The 19,221-nt window shown below is 32.7% G+C and overlaps 2 protein-coding genes across 4 annotated transcripts in view; one reads left to right on the forward strand and one right to left on the reverse strand.

Annotated features, from left to right (window-relative positions):
- Positions 1-186: 186 nt before the first annotated feature.
- On the forward strand, positions 187-7,390 carry LOC108766556 (myotrophin). Its single transcript, XM_018515915.1, has 3 exons — positions 187-508; positions 4,537-4,647; positions 6,614-7,390. Exons 1-3 carry the CDS (start codon positions 440-442, stop codon positions 6,788-6,790), a joined length of 357 nt encoding a protein of 118 aa, XP_018371417.1. The 5' UTR covers positions 187-439; the 3' UTR covers positions 6,791-7,390.
- A 1,225-nt stretch (positions 7,391-8,615) lies between these two features.
- The window catches only part of egg (SET domain bifurcated histone lysine methyltransferase eggless), an 11,465-nt gene continuing 859 nt past the window's right edge, over positions 8,616-19,221 (reverse strand). The window contains exons 1-14 of one of the 3 annotated variants that reach the window (XM_018515904.1): positions 18,666-18,886; positions 16,954-17,223; positions 15,778-15,913; positions 15,521-15,661; positions 15,037-15,401; positions 14,673-14,899; positions 14,118-14,523; positions 13,774-14,004; positions 11,881-12,225; positions 11,520-11,687; positions 11,136-11,444; positions 10,739-11,031; positions 9,308-9,632; positions 8,616-8,984 (exon numbers count right to left, since the gene is read on the reverse strand). In XM_018515904.1, coding sequence (XP_018371406.1) covers positions 8,778-8,984; positions 9,308-9,632; positions 10,739-11,031; positions 11,136-11,444; positions 11,520-11,687; positions 11,881-12,225; positions 13,774-14,004; positions 14,118-14,523; positions 14,673-14,899; positions 15,037-15,401; positions 15,521-15,661; positions 15,778-15,913; positions 16,954-17,193 — 3,393 coding nt within the window. In that variant the 5' untranslated portion in view covers positions 17,194-17,223; positions 18,666-18,886 and the 3' untranslated portion in view covers positions 8,616-8,777. Of the gene's footprint in view, positions 8,985-9,307; positions 9,633-10,738; positions 11,032-11,135; positions 11,445-11,519; positions 11,688-11,880; positions 12,226-13,773; positions 14,005-14,117; positions 14,524-14,672; positions 14,900-15,036; positions 15,440-15,520; positions 15,662-15,777; positions 15,914-16,953; positions 17,224-18,665; positions 18,887-19,221 lie in introns of those variants that run through there. The other 2 variants (XM_018515905.1, XM_018515906.1) reach the window with 2 other exon arrangements.

The raw sequence follows: 19,221 nt of genomic DNA on the forward strand, positions 1-19,221 counted from the left end.
TAATTCCCAATACTGTGAACTTTATCTCCTCTCCCAACACCAACCAAATGAATTTTCGAACGCAGCCAACGAGCATCGAGCATCATCGGCATGAGAAGGCACCTTTAGCCTTCCGAGCGTCACGCGAAAAACGCCGAGATGGCATCTCTTGATCTCCCATGCATGTTTTTTTTCTGGCATCACTAGCACAAATTGTCAATGGCATTAATGCACACTGTACATTGTATATATGGCGAGATTTATCAATCAGAATATACTTGAATTTACTGTCAATAGTAACCGAATTCCGGAGTTTCGTTGAATTTATGAACGAATGATTGAGGTACGAAACAAATAAGAGAGTAAAAAAAAACAAAAAAGTAGCCGTACGTAGTGTGTGGCAGTGTGGACAACCGTCGTTCGTCGTATAAATCCACAGAAGCCTACAGCATCGACGAAAATGAGCGAGCTCGTTTGGGGCATAAAAAACGGCGATCTCGAACAAGTACGAGACATCGTTGAGAACAAGGTAAATATGATGTGAAATGTTGAATTCTTAGAGATGTTTCAAAAAACGCATGCACATTTCGGCTACGTGATGATTGATACACACAACATACGCCGTCTTTCTAGACTATTAGGTACATAAAATATATTATACACTAGAAGTTTATCGAATAAATGCACGATTTGATAACGAAAGTATTTATAAGTAAAATGATTGTGTCGCGCTCGCATGTTCTTCAATATCTATCAATTACTAACAAGTTCTATTTTTACTCTTTTGTTTGAATATTTCTCTTCTTGAGTATTTTGTCTCTTGTGAATGTGTGTAAGTATTTTGTCGTCAGCAACGAGCAATTTAGAAATTGGAATAGATGTAAGTATGTAAAGCATTGTATAAGATATACAGGGTGTTCAGCGTAACAGTCCACACGATTTTTCAGACATTTCCGACAGTTAAAAAAAAGATTGAAGGGTGAGTATTCTGTTTTACAACAGCGATAAAAAAATTTTTTTTTAATTTTTTTTCATGAGAAAATCAAAGTTATCTTAAGGGGATCCTATAGTGAATCTCTGTTTAATCAATTTGTTCAAACAAGTATTTTTCCAATTGCTTTTACAAATTAAAAAATTCTTCTCCATAATTAAAGTATAAATAATACTATAGTCCAAACCGGTCTTTATGCCAAAAACAAAAAAGATAGAAAATTACAGTTTTAACGTCGACTCGTAATAATGTTTGCTTTATATACGAGTTTTATACTTTGTACGTATAAAACAATCTTGGCTTGGACTAGAGATTACATAAACAATCAATGTTGAGTACTTAGAATTAGATTTAGATACTTAATACGAAAGATTGGTTAGTTAGAAAATTTATACATATGTGTGTGAGTGCAATATTGATGTAGTAGTATATGTATAAAAATATGTCGAGGTGTCGCATTTTATCGGTAAAACAGTGATCTCATTGAAGTTGGGGATTCATTTTAGGATCCCTTTAAATTCTTTATATAGCACCATACAGTTTTTTTCTATAATATGTGAGAGTCTCCAAGACGAATTCAAATCACTGTCGAAATGCCATTTTATTGATGTTTTATTGATTTTATTGCATATTTTATTAAATAAGTACATGTATGTATGTATATACATATATATGTTCTGTGTCAGAGGACAGAAATATTGCTGTTACAAATAATGAGACACAAAAGGATATTTATCAAGGATAATCAAGGATTATCAAAGGATTAAGTATCAATAGAATCAATAAAACATCAATAAAAGTGACATTTTAGTGATTTGAACTTGTCTTGAAAACCCCTATAATATTATGGAAAAAAAATTGTATAGTGCTATTTAAAAAATTTAAGATAACTTTGATTTTTTATGGAAAAAAATTTTTATCAAATAATAAAAGAACCGTGGATTAAAAGAAAACAAACGTTTGGATTAAAAGGCTTATTCCACGAACGCTAGATAACAGCAGCGAAATTTAAATTTATTCATATTTAATACATCGAGATATATATATTCATATTTAATACATCGAGATTTATATATCTCGATGTATTAAATATGAATAAATTTAAATTTCGCCGCTGTTATCTAGCGTTCGTGGAATAAGCCTTTTAAACCAAATGTTTGAAAAATTTTTATTAAATTCTTTTATCGCATGTTGTAGCCTGTATAAAACAGATGAGTATTCACCTTTTAAATTTTTTTAAACTTTCTTTTTATTGCAACGCAAAGACCCTGTTGAATATATTAAAAATTCTTATTAGTGAGAGAGATAAAGAATTATAGAAAATAAATACTTACATTTATATAATATCACATGAAAAACACTATACTGCAATAGCTTAATGATACTTTTTTTATATCCAATGTTCTCTTATGCAGGGCTCGGTCTTATTTAAAATAAATTTATTTAAAATATATATTTTAAATAAAAGTAAATAGTTATTCAGTATTTATTATTTTAAATAACTTCTTTTGACCTATTTCTTATTTAATATTTTAAATAAGTTCTTGGAATCTATTTTATATTTTTTATTTCAAATAAATCGTATCAGTTACTTTACCGATTCCTACGATTTTATATTTTAAATAAGTTTCTGAAACTTATTTTATATTTTATATTTTAAATAGTCGTATCAGTTATTTTACCGAGCTCTGCTCTTATGTCATTTATGGAATCACTATACAGTTGTTTAGGACTCTGTTTTTTGTGACTAAATTATAGTGTACACTTTTAGAGAGAGATGACGCTGAAGCTAGCCCCCTATTCTAGCCACCTATTCGCTCGCGCGCGGCGAAGCCCAGGGACTCTATTCTTGAAAAGAAACGTATACGAAAGCCTAGGAAAATACTATAGTATACGTAACGTATACTGTAGCATTTCCCTAGACTTTCGTATACGTTTCTTTTCAAGAATAAAGCCCCAGAAACGAATCGTACTCGAGGCCCCGGTTTCATAAATATCGAAAAACAAACGAACCAAGATCATGGAAATCAATAAAATATTACGTCAGTTGTAATTTCAAGCACCGGTAAGACGAAGATAGACAATAAATATCACAGAATTGCAGTAAATATATTACTAAATAATATCGCAATACATGAGAACTGTGCACACGGCCAATTAATTTGTTTAAATAATTGTTGAACTCGAGACACGGCCAATTTTCGCTACTTCTTCGTCTGTAACAAATTCCAATAAGGGGCGGCTAGGTTTTGAAAATTACTAAAGCGTAGTATATTCATCCCCGAAGAGATTACTATTTATTTAATTGCCGCACACGACCGATTAATTTGCTTAAAAAATTGTTAAACACTTGCAAAATACGGATTTTTGAGCGTAAAAGTGAGACTTTTTCGCTCTTGCAAGTCCCAGCAAGGTACGGATATGGTATACTTAATATCAAGTGCTCGGTGTAAACTAAGGCCACTAGCTATTGTGTTCTGTTGCACGCATAATGTGCATGAGATATCATTTTATCCTTGAGAACTTTTCAAGAAGCGATACTGTGCGACATCCCGTCCCTATTTAACATTAGCGAACAACAAGCCTGCAACGATTTACCGTGTCACACCGTGTCATCTATGGGTGCTTTCCAATTGCTTAACACATCCTAACACAAACGTACACAGGAATGCACAAAGTGTAACATTGTGCACGATTCAATTGAAACAGAATGTGTATGCTGTGCAAGGTTGAGACCCGTTTCAGAACTTTCAGATAAAGTTAGATTAAATATAGCTTTTTCCGCCTATATTAAACAAAAAAAAACTAAAAGCGCCGGCCACTCAACGTCTTCCAACCTCATTTGTAACCGCAGTTAGTAATATGTAATTGTCACTAGAAAACACAAGCTTACACAACCCTCGACTGAGTACAGATGTGTAGTGTTGTGTCGACGATAACAGACAATTGGAACGCAACTTGTGTCGTGTGCACGAAAGTGTCTAGGGATATTGCAATTGGAAAGCACCCTGTGTCTCTTGTTGGAAAACTCCCCTTGATGTTGCAGAGTGTTAAATAAGGATAAAATGATACATCATACGCATTATGCATGAAACAAAACGCAATCACTTTTACATAGGGAAAAGTGACAACTTAGCAGTCTAGTGTAATAATAGAAGTTTGTGGTGTAGATCCTACATGCACCACAACACATGCTTAGTGCTTACATATAATTAATCGTGTTTCCCTTTAAATGCAAATTAATTCATATATTTTTTAATTCCTGTAAGGTTATGAGATTATCGTGACAATAGGGAATATATAATTAAGAGTTAAATTATTTGTCAATACTGAATGTAGGTATATGAATTAATTTGCATTCAATTGCACTCAGTATGCATTAGTTTTCCCAGTGGAGAAAACGCTATTATAATTTTACTATTTGAATATTCTTATAACACAATTTTTTTACAACATTTTTTACTATAGCATTTCACTATCTGCGTATAGTTATTATTTCACTGTTAATTTACTTCAGTTTACTTTGGTTTACTTCACTGTCTAATTGTCATTGTTATCGTTTTTAGAACATTGACGTAAATCAAATGATCGATGGAAGAACGCCACTACATTATGCAGCAGATTATGGTCAAAGCGAAGTTGTCAGATATTTATTGGAGAAAGGAGCAAATGCTAATGTTAGTAATAATCAAAGATTTAATAATTAACAATTAATTATAATACTTGAAAAGGCAAGAGTATATAATGAATAATCAATAAGGATTTTTACTGGACCGTACATTTGAAAATTCAACAATAAGAAATAGAAGTAATGGCCATAACGGTCAAAGCTAGATCTTTAATGCTTAAATAATTTAATCTGAATTACTATATAGTATGGCCCGTATTCAGAACGCGCTTACAACGATGTTAGCACGCTAACATACTATACTTTACGTCACGTATATTATAGAATTTCAGAGATAAAAGTGCGCTTTTATCGATAAAAACGCGTTCTGAATACGGGCCTAAATGTATGATATATGTACCATATTTGGTATAGTACATATATCATATTTATAGTCATTTGAACTGCGTGCCGAATTGATTTTCCGAACCACGGAGTAAAAAGAAGGAGATCAAATTCGAGGATGAAACATGAACTCGAAACATGGCTTCGGAAAACACATGGAAAATCAAGACGATGCGATTTTAGTGCCGTTGCGGGAAAAGTTGGAAGTATATATCACTTGATAGCGCGTACGGAATACACATGTTATGCAAGTTTTATTTTTAATGCAGAAATACAATTTGTATGAAATTTCATTTTATCTGATTAAATAGTAAATGCATCAATATTTATTGAAAAATACATACATTAATGCATAATCATAAATTATCATCAAATTATCGTTTTTTAATTTACCGACATAAAAAAACTTTAAAATAAAAAAAAATAAAACGGAACTTGAGCGAGAACTTTCCTCCGCAGAATATATTCTACGCATGAAAATACGCAAATTTACAGAATTATAGGAAAATGGGAGGAAAAATATGTATCAAATCCTCTATGTTGTCAGGAGCGCTTGAATTTGTTCTTCCGTACAGTGCTTTTCCGAAGCCAGAAATCGAGCCCAACTTTTTCGTGACCAGCCGCTAATTGAGTTTGTCTCCTTTTTACTTCGTGTTCCGGACTTATAAACGCAATTAAACTACTGTAGTAATATCACGAATTAAATTGACAAGCAATTTTAATAATTTAATGCTCAATCAGGCAACCTATTAAAAAGATGTTAATATGCTGAAAAATTGTGAATAAATTTATTGTGAAAAATATTACCTTAAATAAGGCCTTTATTTATTTATTTTTACTCTGAGATGTTCAGAAAGCATTTTTCATCGTTAATTTATGTATGTGCTGAAAAAACGTAGACATTTCGAGGTGTATTATGTTCTTTAACTAGAGACAAACAAAATGCATTTGTTCAATATTTTTAGCAATTGTTTAGCAATTTTGTTTAATATTTCACATCCTATTGATTGGTGTATTATTATTTTTCGCTAAACATGGAACGATATTCATAGTCCGTTTTTATTTTAACATCGTCTTAAATATAATGTCTTAAGATGTTAATACAGTCCTCAGATTGACTTAAGACATCTTAAGACTGTACTTAAGACAGTCTTAAATGCAAGAATCGACTATGAACACCGACCTGTTTCGCGTTTCACAGTTGGTAGCCCTTGAACCTTATGAACAATCCAAAGACAAAGAGAGGGCAAAGATTTAGAAAGAGACACTGTCCAGTTGCATACATCATGTTATCCTTTCACCATAGTTTTTGTCAGCAATCTGTTAGCAAAACATGTCAGCAGGCTTTGTCGACAAATCCATAGCCAAGTGCTGACACAGATGGCTATGGTTTTGTAATCAAAATCTGATCGAGTTTGCTGCCAATTTGCGCGCAATTACTAACATTTTACTATTAGGATATAGTTAATTTCTTACGGCTTAAGGCTTAAGCTTAGATAACGGCTTATTGTAAAAAGCCCATAAAACATTTTTTCCTATCAGGTTTAGTTTTTAACATATATTCCGAAGCGTTTTATTTTAGAACACCCCGTGTTTATTATTAAATGCAATAGAAAGTATATTTCTTGCAGGCTACAGATAAGCATGGAATCACAACGTTGTTGGCAGCGATATGGGAGGGACACACAAACTGCGTAAAATTGCTTTTGGAAAAAGGTGCTAAACCAGACGGTTTAACGCCAGATGGCACAAGCTATCTGGACGCAGCCGAGAAAGATGAGATTAAACAGCTCCTGAAACTCCACTAGCATAAAGCCAATCGAAATACGGTATTCTAATTTTGTTACTTTGGTATGTTAATGTTCCTCCTTATAGAGAGAGAGACTATTCTATCAGCTTTGTTTTGATTTTTTTGTCTATAATGACTAGAATATGTCGTATATTTAAGCACTCTAAATTAAATAAAGATAGGTACGTGGATGCTGTTTTATAATAATGTACTGCATGTCGAGAGATTGTATAATGAAGAGATCATGTCCTTCTTGCAATAATTCTTCATGGTTCTAAATATACATATAAGTTACAGATTTATCATAACAAAATATTCTTTTGTAACTGAAACAAGTTACGAAAGTTAATTTAGTTTAAGATGATTCTTTAGTAAATCAAGTTACCATAGAAATGCCAAATTTCTTTATATATGAAGTCGAAGTAGCGAACTCGATGTGTGCAAAATTCTAGAGTAGATTAACAATGAAATGAGAAAAAAATGTTGAAAATGTAACTTTTAACATATATAATTTATTGTTAGTGACAGATAAGGATCAGAGTAACTACTTCTTTGAGTAACTGCACACATATACTTACTACAGATTTTTCTAAAAAGCAAAATAATATAATGGTTCAAAAAATTACGATTATAATGGTAAAAAAAAAATTAATGGCCATTTTGGAAAGGTATTTAAAAGAATTAAAATGGCAAAAATCAAATAACATAACCTCACCTTGCTTTTGTTAGATAAAGATGTAGCTCTCAATTTCATTGCAGGTTGGAATAATTTTTCTCTTTTCTCTTCATCTTTCTTTTTTACAAATTTTCCTTTATAAAAACTTCGCTTACATTGTAACTCGATGATGCAAAATTGTCACAAGAATAATTGTGTCACAAGAAATCAACTTCTTTTGATTTCATCACTTTTACATACTATTGTGTGTATCATATTTCATTAAGATATACATATAATTTAAATATTTTATCTAAATTATGCAGATATTAATAATTTTGGGTGAACCCTGGTGAAACATCTTAAATTTTCAATATTTTACTAAAGAATCACGTTAAACTTACAATCGTGTACATAGGAAGGATCCCGACATACAGCACATCGCTAACTGATCAATTTAAAATAAAATATTCTCATCGATAAAGCAGTGAAAGGTTACTAGAAAAGGTTACCGGCCGATGTGAGTGGATGTGTGCTATCACACTGTGCGCTAACGGGACCCTTCCATGTAGCGCGCGCGCGCACACCACACACACACACACACACACACACACACACAAAATGTAATTTTGCTAAATATTTTGATCTATTCTGTAAGGTACATATTGTTTGTTATTAATTTATAAATCCTGAAAATTTTTATACATTTTTATGTCATAAAGTATATTATTCCATATTGAATTTAATATTTTTGTGGTGACGATGGGTCCCTTGTACTCTTAAACAAGTGCTACAAATATTCTTTGGAAAATACCTGTGTACTGAGTTGAATTTTGAACGATGTATAAATTGCGATAAAAAAAAGTAGTATGTTTGTAATGCTAACAACGTGTAACGTGTCTAATGGATGCTAAGATTGTACAATCAAAAGTAATAAGCAAATACAATACATTATTGTTATGAACACTGCTCTCATTTTCTGTAACCAATCGATATCAAATTTCAAAAAAGAGGTAGGTAGAGAAAGGAAGAGAAATATATTTTTTCATATATAAAATTATATTTAAATATCTATACGAAATTGGAGAAATTGTACTAATTAGCAATACGACACATCTACAGAATTCATAAAAAATGAAATCGCACAGATTTTTATATATGAAGTGTTTTAAGATAAATGTATGTTTCATGTCTTCGTATTTGCTCATTTCTATCATAAACTTTTTTCGATAAAGATAAATAATGACTGTAATATGATGCCTGTATTACGTAATATCAATTGTTGACTTTGCTAAAGAAAACAAATTCTATTTATACAAAGAACAAAATTTATTACTATAAAATGCACAGTTCACAGAAGACGGCCTCTACAATTAGCTGCACCGCATTTACAAATGATCACTTTCCCTGGTATACTTCCCACGTCATAACTGTAATTCCATGTAAGCTCTTGTCCGGCTTTTATATATTGTAACGCGAAGAAAGCCACCCATGGAAAACGTACATCATGTGTATCGACAAACACATTTTGTACAAATACGTTTGGATCGCAAGAGTGCTAAAAAAGGCAATTTTTTGATGTGTATAAGAATGATTTATATTAAACATTATAATTCGTAAATACTTGAAATTGGAGAAATTGTACTAATTAGCAATATGACACATCTACATAATTCATAAAAACTCAAATTCCACAGATTTTTATATATGAAATATTTTAAAATATATGTATGTTTTTTATGTTAAAGACATTAAGTCATATGATTAAGGATGTTAAATAATTTTGTGAAGTTTTAAAACATTCTGAAAAATTTAAGATTATTTTTTTAAATGATGGAAAAAAATAGAAAATTAAATGCCTTGTAACCTTTTGTCACTTACATTCAAATAACGGCCGATATTTCCAGTCGTTTTAGCATCCATAATATAAACGGCTTCGTCTTCACCGAAATAATCTCTCACAGATTTAAACGTCAGTCTCTCTATTTGGTTTGGTTCTAAATTAGGTTCGAATCTACTTGGTTCTCTTCTTACGTCATTTCTACTATCATCGTCATCACTGATATTAATCATATCCTGATTTTCATTAGTGGATGATTTTGCTGTATTTTCCAAACTTCTCGTAATGCTTTCATCATCGCTGTTTTCTTCAGATACATCTGGTTGACTGTCTATTTCATGTCTTTTCCGTTTCCTCAGACGTTTCCTGATATCATAAAGCTCTTTTAGTAATTTTTTTCATTTACACAAATTTATCACATGATAGTCTAGAGGTTTGTTCGCGTCGCATGCTCCAAATTAACCCCGAAAGCACTTGGATCATAGATAAGATGGCGGTTTGAGTAGTTGGATTCATGCAAAGACATAGAGAATGGACTGCGCGATCCGTATCTAAGTAATACATCAAATGTGGTCGACAATAATGAGAGAGAGGGACCGTGGGAGACGGCCAATCTCTCTCTCATTCTCTCTCCCATTACACCATTGAATGGAAAGAGATAGAAATGGCCGTCTGCCAGTACCTCTCTCTCATCCCTATCGACTATTTTGACACATGGCATTGATCGCGTAGTCCATTCTCTATATCTTTGGATTCATGTTACTCCTAATAATACGCACTGTGTATTCCACAATACATGATAGGTTGAAATTCTTATTCTCTGTTCTCTATTCCTTTTATTGTGTGGAGCCCCTTAGGCTCCTGACTACTCAGCCAAGAACTCTACGTTGACGGTGGCGACACAGAATCAGACGACGGTCTGGCGAAACCGGTAGCCACACACTTAAGTACGAGCCCAGTCCGTGTGCTTGCCTGCGGCACGCCGGGAGTGTGAGCGAGACAGCGAGCTCCTTCTCACACTAGTCACTTGTTTCAAGCGACCGAAAATGCTTTCTCGGCAATCTCGGCCGCTCGAGGCGGTTCGTTACTTTAATAGGAGCATTTATTATTCCAACAAGTCTAGTCCAATTTCAACTCCGTGGGCCCTCAATGGCTCAGTCACCTTGAGGTTGCCGAGCCAATTCTCCAAGAAGAAGGTGATGCGAACGTATTGGAGCGTGTTAGACATGTTGGAACGTGCGACGCGAACAAACCTTAGATAATTGTAATAATCGTAAAAAAAAAAAAATCTTGAATATTTCATGCAATAATAATAGTCTAAGAAATTCTAATTATGTATAATATACTCATATTAAAAGACGTGCAATCATGGTAGTGTTTCACGCTAAGTATATTTTTTAAATAAAATAAAGTATGTTTCGTATATATATAAGTTAGTACTGTTAGTAGTATAGAACACAACGGATACTTACCTAATGGACGAAGATTCTGCAGTTGTTTCTAACAAATCATTATTGCAAGAAGCTACATAGCTATCAATATTAAAATCTTCGTCCGAGTCATTAGTGCTTTCCTTTGTATTATCCTCTTCCTCGTCGCTTACATCAATAGCTTTTTTTTTATTGTCATCTTCTGTAGGTGACATTAATATTTCCGGTTCGAGAACATCACTTTCATAACCCTCCTTGAAACCTTCTACCACCTCCACATAATCTAACTCTGCCAGATACTCGTCACCATAATTTTTACCTCCTTCGTTTGCACCCTATATAATATAAAATCAAAAAAGCAGGTATGAAATAATAAATGAATAGAGATAGATAGACAAGTTTAAGAACTGAGATTGGTGTCATTATCCGTATTCCGTACCTGTTCGGTAAGTAATCTTCCTGCGTAAATGCAGATAAAAGCGCCATGGGGAATATCATTGAGGCATCTTATGCCCCAACCACGCGGTCCTGTTTTAAACACTTGCAATTTTAATCTGAGCGGATGCTGTACCACTCTGTTGAGACACGTTTTTACGGAACACTTGCATCCCGAGTTACATTCGTAAATTCCTGTGGTCACCGGTTCTGGTAAGCGTTTATAAATATAACCAACAGCGCTGTTTGGCATTTTTCCTCCCAAAGTTGCCCCTTGTATCGTTAGTTGCCAGCATTGGCATTTCTCTTTATCCTACGTGTACATCACAGTAAAGCAAAATAATGCGTACATTCACGTTATTACGCACGGCATTGTACAATTTTATACCTGACAATCGTCTTCACAATCGCAGCTACATAAGAATGCAGGATCTAGATTTAGATAAACACCTTCCGTTGGCTCCCGCCGTGTAGTGTATCTTATAGTATCCGGCTGAGTGTGGTCCAAGTCATTTACACATGGTATTGGCACATTTTCCACGCCATAACTGAGATCCTTTTAAATATGGAATCACAGTCATATTTTCATATTTTTAATATCTATATAATTTTAATATATCACAACACATAATATATGAATATTCTAGTATCTGCGAGAAATTATAGTATTTTTGTTCACATCTATCAATGTTAATCATCTATCAATTATGTCGTTAGATAAGGTTTTATATTTTGATTTTGACACTTACCTTGATGTTGATAAAGCACTTTTCTACAACGAAGTCAGCGAAAGCGCGCACCCAATAATCAAAATCAAACAGATCGACAGATAATGTACTATTGGTAATGCGGAGATAACAATGTAGTTCTTCCATATTTCGCAATCTGACGCCGCACGGTGTCTGGTATAATATAACTTTCTTGCCCTTGGAGAATTTACAAAGTTGACGATGCCAGCCACACAAAAGCGGAATAGAGAGTGGAGAAAGCCCTTTTAAATCATCATGTGAAACCTTGATACCCTTAATACATTTTGGCCCGCATTTGTGGACAACGTATTTCTTTGGCTCGTATTTCCTCTGTGTATGATAAAACTAAAAAAATTGACAGCACACAAAATTAATATTACGTTGATTAATTATAATGTGCTAATATATGCAGAGAGAGAGAGAGAGATTGTATAATTGTACAATTTCTCTGGCAAAAACATGCCTTAGAGAATTAATTATAATTTTTGAGAATTTTTATATAGATTTCCCAATTTTTAAAAAATGTCTGTATAATTTTACAACATTTTAACAAAATTTCTCAGATTTTCGCATGAAATAAAACACTTTCCAGAAATGCTGAGAAAGCAACGTCTTTCTCGAATTTTATATATATATATTACATATGTGAATTTTGAAATATTTAAGATTTTACAATAATTTTTGAAAAAACTAATAAATCTGAAGAAATTAAAGGTATTTTTAATAAATCTTCCTACATTAAAAAAATGCAAAATTATTAAAAATATGAGACATGAGTTTTTAGGATTATTAAAAGCGATGCTGGTATCTGTTTTATCGATCGAACATAATTTTTGTAACAACTTTTCGTATGTATTCCTAGAGAGAAATCTGAGAGAAGACATAACGGCTTTTTGACAGTTTTGGCTTCTTCAACTGAGCTGAACACTGGCTGGACGCGGAAACGGAAACGCTTGCTACGTGGCAAAATACGACGCGGTAACCAATGAACATGTTAGGACCTGTAAGCTTATTGACTACTGCGTCACATTTTGCTGTGCATTTTGGTAAGCGTTTTCGCGTCCAGTGTGCAGAAGCCGTTTTGTTACCGCAAAATGCCTTGCATTCTACCGCCCTCGAAAGAAGTGAATGTCAACTGCACAACATCCATTTTTTTTTGGAGATGCTCCTGATGGAAACAAATCACCGAAATCGCTGAAATAACTAAAATCTATCATATTCATAGATATTACACGATCTCAGCGATTTATTTCTATGAGAGACACTGCAAAACATAGTGGATATTGCTTTTTAAAAAATCCTTTTTCTAGAATTAAAATATATACAATAACAGACTGCAGTCTGTAAAATTTCATATAAAAAAATGGGAAAAAATTGGAAAATTACAGATTTGTTATCATCTTCTGGCGTCTTCTATCGATTTGTGTAACATTTGCTTTATATAAGTTTAATATTTTATATGTATAAAGAACTTGATGCGCCTTCAAGATAAAAGAACGATACTATGCTTTTAGAAATGAGCCTGAGTGCTGTAGTATAATAGGGTTTCTATAAGCCATTACGTAATCTTTAAATCTCAAATCATAAGAAATTGACCATTAGTCGATTATTCTTCTCAGACATTTAACTGATTGATTAATTTCTTATGGCTTAAGACTTACAGCTTTAGATAATGGCTTATTTATGAAAATGTTTACGATGAAAAATTAAATACTTATTGCCGAATTGGTAGCTCATACGTTACTTGTAAGAAAATTGGTGAGATCCTCCAAAGCTAGCTTTAATATAACTATTTTAATATGTGTGAGTTTTGTGTCAAGTTAAATTTTTGCCTCTCTCCACTGAAATAATACGCTTATGTCAGTATTCCTTTAATTAATATAATTTACTCACAACGATACTATGTGACGGTTTCGTTTCCATGGTTGAATTGTACGTTGTAGTATCCACATTATTTTGCCTTTTGGCAGTACTTTTTTTAGCTACTGCACGCGGCTGTTGCAATGCAATGGATGGTGTAGTAGATGCCACACTTGTAACAACTGTTGCTTTCTCTACTTGCAGATGTTGTATAACATCCTCTTCCACGTTGGACGTATATTCAACGTAAGGTAAATTATTTTTCTATGGAAATTACAAGTCGTAAACAGAGGATATAAACTATTTTAATATTATCACACAATCAAAACTGTTAAAATTCCTCTTTAAACTAATTTTCGAAAGTTTTGTTTACTTACGTTGGACGGAGCAGGAATACGATGTCGAGTATGTACATTGCCAGACTGTTGAAGTTGTTGCCTCGCATTGGCCTTCCGTACCTCGAGAAACAAAGGGCCCAATCTAGTCGATCCACGATAAATCCATTCAGTTCTCTTATCGGCGTCAAAATGCATTTGCACTAAACTCGCATCGACCTGTACAACTCTCGCAAGCCACCATTTACCATTCCATTCAGTCTTAACTATTTGACCAGGTTGCAATTTCACCATTGGTCTTTCAGGATACGATTCCAGGTATTTCTTTACAAACTCTCGCGATTCACTAGGAATATCCTCCCAAATGCGCGGCGAAGTCTCCCAAACTAGTAGGATGTCATTATGTACGACATACTGAGCGTAACCATCATCAAAAAATACGAGATATCTGTAATAAATAATAAATACGTAACATAATATTAAATAATTTAATATTATAATACACAATTTGCATAATTCTCACATGGAAAAATTTGTATATCTTACTATCATTATTTCCTATAAATTAATCGTTTAAGGAAATCTTTAAACGCTCACCTATACTTATTTATAGATTTTGGTGTCTCAGCAATTATTCCGCTGTAGTAATTATTAGAAACAACATCGTGAAATATTGCCACAACTCGCGTTCCAACTGGGATCATAACTTTACTCAGTTCGGTTGTCGCTAGCAGTTTGCCAGAGACAGTCTTGATCGCTGCATTATACTTTTTCTGGATAAGTCTCACGCGAATGTTCCATGGATTTGATGAAATATTTAATACCTACAGAAAGATCTTTGTATTATAATCTTGTTCGATTTCTTCTCTTCCTCTTTAATCAAAATACAAGCGAAGGAAGTATTTTGTATGATAAAATACAATATAGATGTACAATGTAGATGGATGAAGAATCTACAAACCTTTGCTTTAATCCATGGCATAACTGGACTTTTCATAATATAAACGATATCATCTACCTCCGGAGAGCGTTTAAGGAGTGGACCAGTCGGTGGTAAATTAGGAATTATTATTTCCTTAGTACATGATGGTTCAATCGCTAAAACTTCTAGCTGATTATCTTGCAACAGCGAAGAAGGCGGAACACGTACTTGCGTTACTTTTTTCGTTGCTACAAGCGGATGGGCAGTCTCCGTAATTTCGTCGTTTATTTGCAATTCTTCGAGCATTTTAATTTGCGGTCTAAAGTCCTCGTATAAGTTGTTACGCAATTTATCCACAGTATGCATTATTTCCCGTATTTCGGTATTGAGAGAATCATTTGCCGCTGTCAATGCATAATACGATATAAAGCAAGTCTTATATCTAAATAAAAGCAGAGATAAAAAGTTTGTACTTTTACATGCATCTTATGCTTTCATCTAGTAATTGGAAACTTCGTCTTACCGCATATGTCTCGCCATCTCTGTTTCAAAGTTTCACATGCAACTTTAGCATGCTGCTCCACATTGTACTTTTTGTAAATATGTGACAATGTGTCATTTAATTTATCCTTGATATCTAAAAGTACATCTTCCGGAATGTATTCTACAAAAATCGGTAAAAACATTCGTTATTTTATATATTTTTGATAATTGTAAAATCAGATTCTTTTTTTTTTAATGCCATAAATATTAGGAATAATTGAAGACGCTTAACCTAACCGTTATTATCTTTCTCTAGCTCTTTTTTCTTCTCATCGTCGGAATCATCGCTATCAGAAATTTCTACTTCCATTGTATGATCCGGGAAATAACAATCTAATAGTGATCTATTTTCTACAAAGGCTTGCACCAATTGCTATAAACAAGATAATAATTATCATTCAATATATATCTTACAATTAATGTATTATATTAACATTTAATTTATTCTCATACTATATCGCTGCATATTGATAAGTGACATATTTAAAAGTTAGCAACTTTTCAATACAATATTTTTTAAATTCTAAATTGGAACGTCTTAGTTAGGATAGTGAGTATGCACAATTTCTATAATACCTTTTTTCCACATTTCAATTATAATGTATTGGGTATGGGAATAAATTTCCACTCATTAGGAAGATGTTAATAGCACTGTTTGTGTGTTCGATAAAACGGCAATACATGTATTTAAAAGGTGTGTGTTCAAGCTTTTGAGTCCAGTAGTTGGCATTCATTCGAAGCGATTTGTTTGAACAAAGCTTTGAAACAAAAACGACCGGAATGGGACAATAGGCTGATTCTGCTACATGACAACGCTAGGCCACACGTTGCAAAACCGATCAAGAAATACTTGGAAGTGAAGTGGGAAATTCTGCTCCACTCGCCGTATTCACCGGACATTGCTCCTTCAGATTTCCATTTGTTCCGGTCCATACAGTCGGTCATTTCTGGAGAGCGATTCAATTCTTATGAAGGTATAAAAGAAATGGCTTGATGAAAATGATTTGAAGGAAGAATCCATTTATTGAAGGAAGAATCCATTTATTACCTGGGAGAAAGTTGTCGCTTCCAATGGAGCATACTTTGAATAAACTCACTTTATATCGTTTTGTTTAAACAAATACATCTTTTTCATTAAGAAAGGGCAGAAACTTATTCCCATACCCAATATTTTTTTAAACTGCCATAATTTGAACAATGCAATGTTCTTAGAGTAAATTTTACACCTTATCAGAATTGTGACACTTTTCTATATAAGCAAATGGGCAAATGTGTCGTGTTTCAACCAAAATATATTAATCTCTTTTTTTTAGGCTTAATTTCCTTTCATTAACTCAAAAATGCTCATTTTTTATTTAATTTTTATTTTATCTATATATTTATTAATGCAACAAATATTAAAACAAAAATTACCTTCTGATGTTGCAACGCAGCATCAAAACATTCTTTACATATTATACGTTTCTTTTTCTTCTCAAGTGAAACCCCATAGAATGCGCACGCGAAGGAAGGTGCTACTTTCATATTTATCCCAGAGCAACATTTAAAATTGACACAATTACTATTATATCCTTTAGATTTGGTTTTTCTTGTCTTTTTCTCGTCTTCATCTGACATTAATTCAATAATTTCTGCACTCTGTGCTTGAGCCATTTTCCTGATAATTGTTTAGCTGAACAATTTCTAGAAACGAAATATTTGTCTTAATGATTCTAAAAAAAATATTAGAAAAAATCATACAACATACATGATATATGCACAAAAATTACTTAGGTAATCATATTATTACAAACTATAAGAATGTTATGCATATAACATATACGTACATAGTGTTATTAGTATCTATATATTCAAAATTAAGAACGTTTACTTTATAAAAATAATATGTGTTACTGTTACTTTTTGTATAAAAAGTAATGTATTACCACACACACACACACACACACACACACACACACACACATTAGCATTACTTAGAAAATAAGTGATTCATTTCTTTTTTTCCATTACTTTTTTGTAATGTTAAAGTAAGATATTGGATTTATATATAAAGTTACATCATTCAATAATCAACATTAAATGTGAAAATTATTATAGTAAATTTAAAATTCTAATAAGTAACAGGAGTTGTAAGCCAAAGCTGGATATTCGATATAGAGTTTTAATACATAATTGGTGTTCCATTTGATGACACAAGTCGACACAAGTGTTGTTCTATCTTTGTCACTCTCTGAACGTCAACAAGGATAGGATGACACTTGTGTCGACTTGTGTCAATTTCTGTCATCAAGTGGAAAGCACCCAATATAGGAATGCGTTTGGAAACATGACCCGAGTGCCCCTGTATATCGTTCAATCTTTATTATTCAACCAATTGCCTAGTTTACATCATGCACTTGATATACGTACTAACTAGTAACTTTCTATTAAATTATCTTAATTTCAGCGATGTATTCAAAGAATGATGTACTAAATTGGTACAATATGCATTAAAATAATTAATTAAATACATATATTGTATATATATTTACACGTATCGCTGAAATTAAGATCATTCAATAGAAAGTTACTACTGGTTAGTATCCGTATCAAGTGCACGATGTAAAGTAGACCAATGTTAAACGAGGATAAGATGATACACCGGGACACTCGGGTGACATTTCCGAACGCAGCCTAGCTTATATACACCCAGGAGAAAATTTTTCTCAGAACTTTTTTTATATAATTTTTCAGAATTTCTATATAATTTTATAACTTCTTCAAATTTTTTATACAAATTGAAACACTTTTCAAAAAAGCTAAATCTTTTCTCAAAATTTTCCATATATATTAAAATTATGAAATATCATAAAATTTCTAAGATTTTTTGTAATTATAATTTCTGATGAAATGTTATAAAATCTGAAAAATTAAAATATTTTTTAAAAATTATGGAATGAGAAATCTCAGAATATTTCAGAATTTACTTGTACGAAAAATTCTGAGAAGATGTCCGAATATTTCTGAGTATTTCTGAAAAATGTTCCAATTCATATAAAAATTATCAAAAACGGTAATTATTTAGAATACACTCCCCCCCCCCCTAGCCCAACTAAAATCTTAATAACAATATACTCATTCAATACGTTTTCACTCAAAACGAAAGAATCTGGCAGAAAAACACGGCGGTTGACCTCCTGAATCGAGTTATTAAGTATCAAAGTTCGAGACTTTAGAGGTTAAGATATCTGTCATCTCGACTCGATACAGCGCTATGTATATGTTCTGATTTAATTACACAAATTCTCTGCTTTAAAAACAAATTCTCTGCTTCACTAACACAAATTCACTTGCTTCAAAAACACAAATTCACTGCTTTAAAAACAAAAATTCACTGCTTTAAAAACACAAATTCATTTCTAATGCAATAAATTTGTGTTTGTAAAGCAGTGAATTTGTCCTTTGTGAAGCGCGCGCAGAGAATTTGTGTAATTAATATAGAATGTATACATAGCAGTGTATCGAATCGGGAGGACAAATATCTTAACCTTTAAAGTCTCCAACTTTAATGTTTAATAACTCGATTCACAAGGCCGACCGTCGCGTTTTTTTCTTTGCCAGATTCATTCGTTTTGAATAAAAACACGTCGAATGAGTATATTTTTATTGAGATTTTAGGTGGAGGGGGAGGGGGGGGGGGGT

This window comes from Trachymyrmex cornetzi, unplaced genomic scaffold, assembly GCF_001594075.2.
Source record: "Trachymyrmex cornetzi isolate Tcor2-1 unplaced genomic scaffold, Tcor1.1 scaffold607, whole genome shotgun sequence".
Lineage (NCBI taxonomy): Eukaryota > Metazoa > Arthropoda > Insecta > Hymenoptera > Formicidae > Trachymyrmex > Trachymyrmex cornetzi.

What these genes read in the sequence shown, in the direction of transcription:
- LOC108766556 (XM_018515915.1), top strand. Translation starts at nt 440, where the DNA reads ATGAGCGAGCTCGTTTGGGGCATAAAAAACGGCGATCTCGAACAAGTA. An exon ending in GAGACATCGTTGAGAACAAG is followed by an intron (nt 509 to 4,536) that starts GTAAATATGATG and finishes TATCGTTTTTAG; the next exon opens with AACATTGACGTAAATCAAAT. An exon ending in AGAAAGGAGCAAATGCTAAT is followed by an intron (nt 4,648 to 6,613) that starts GTTAGTAATAAT and finishes TATTTCTTGCAG; the next exon opens with GCTACAGATAAGCATGGAAT.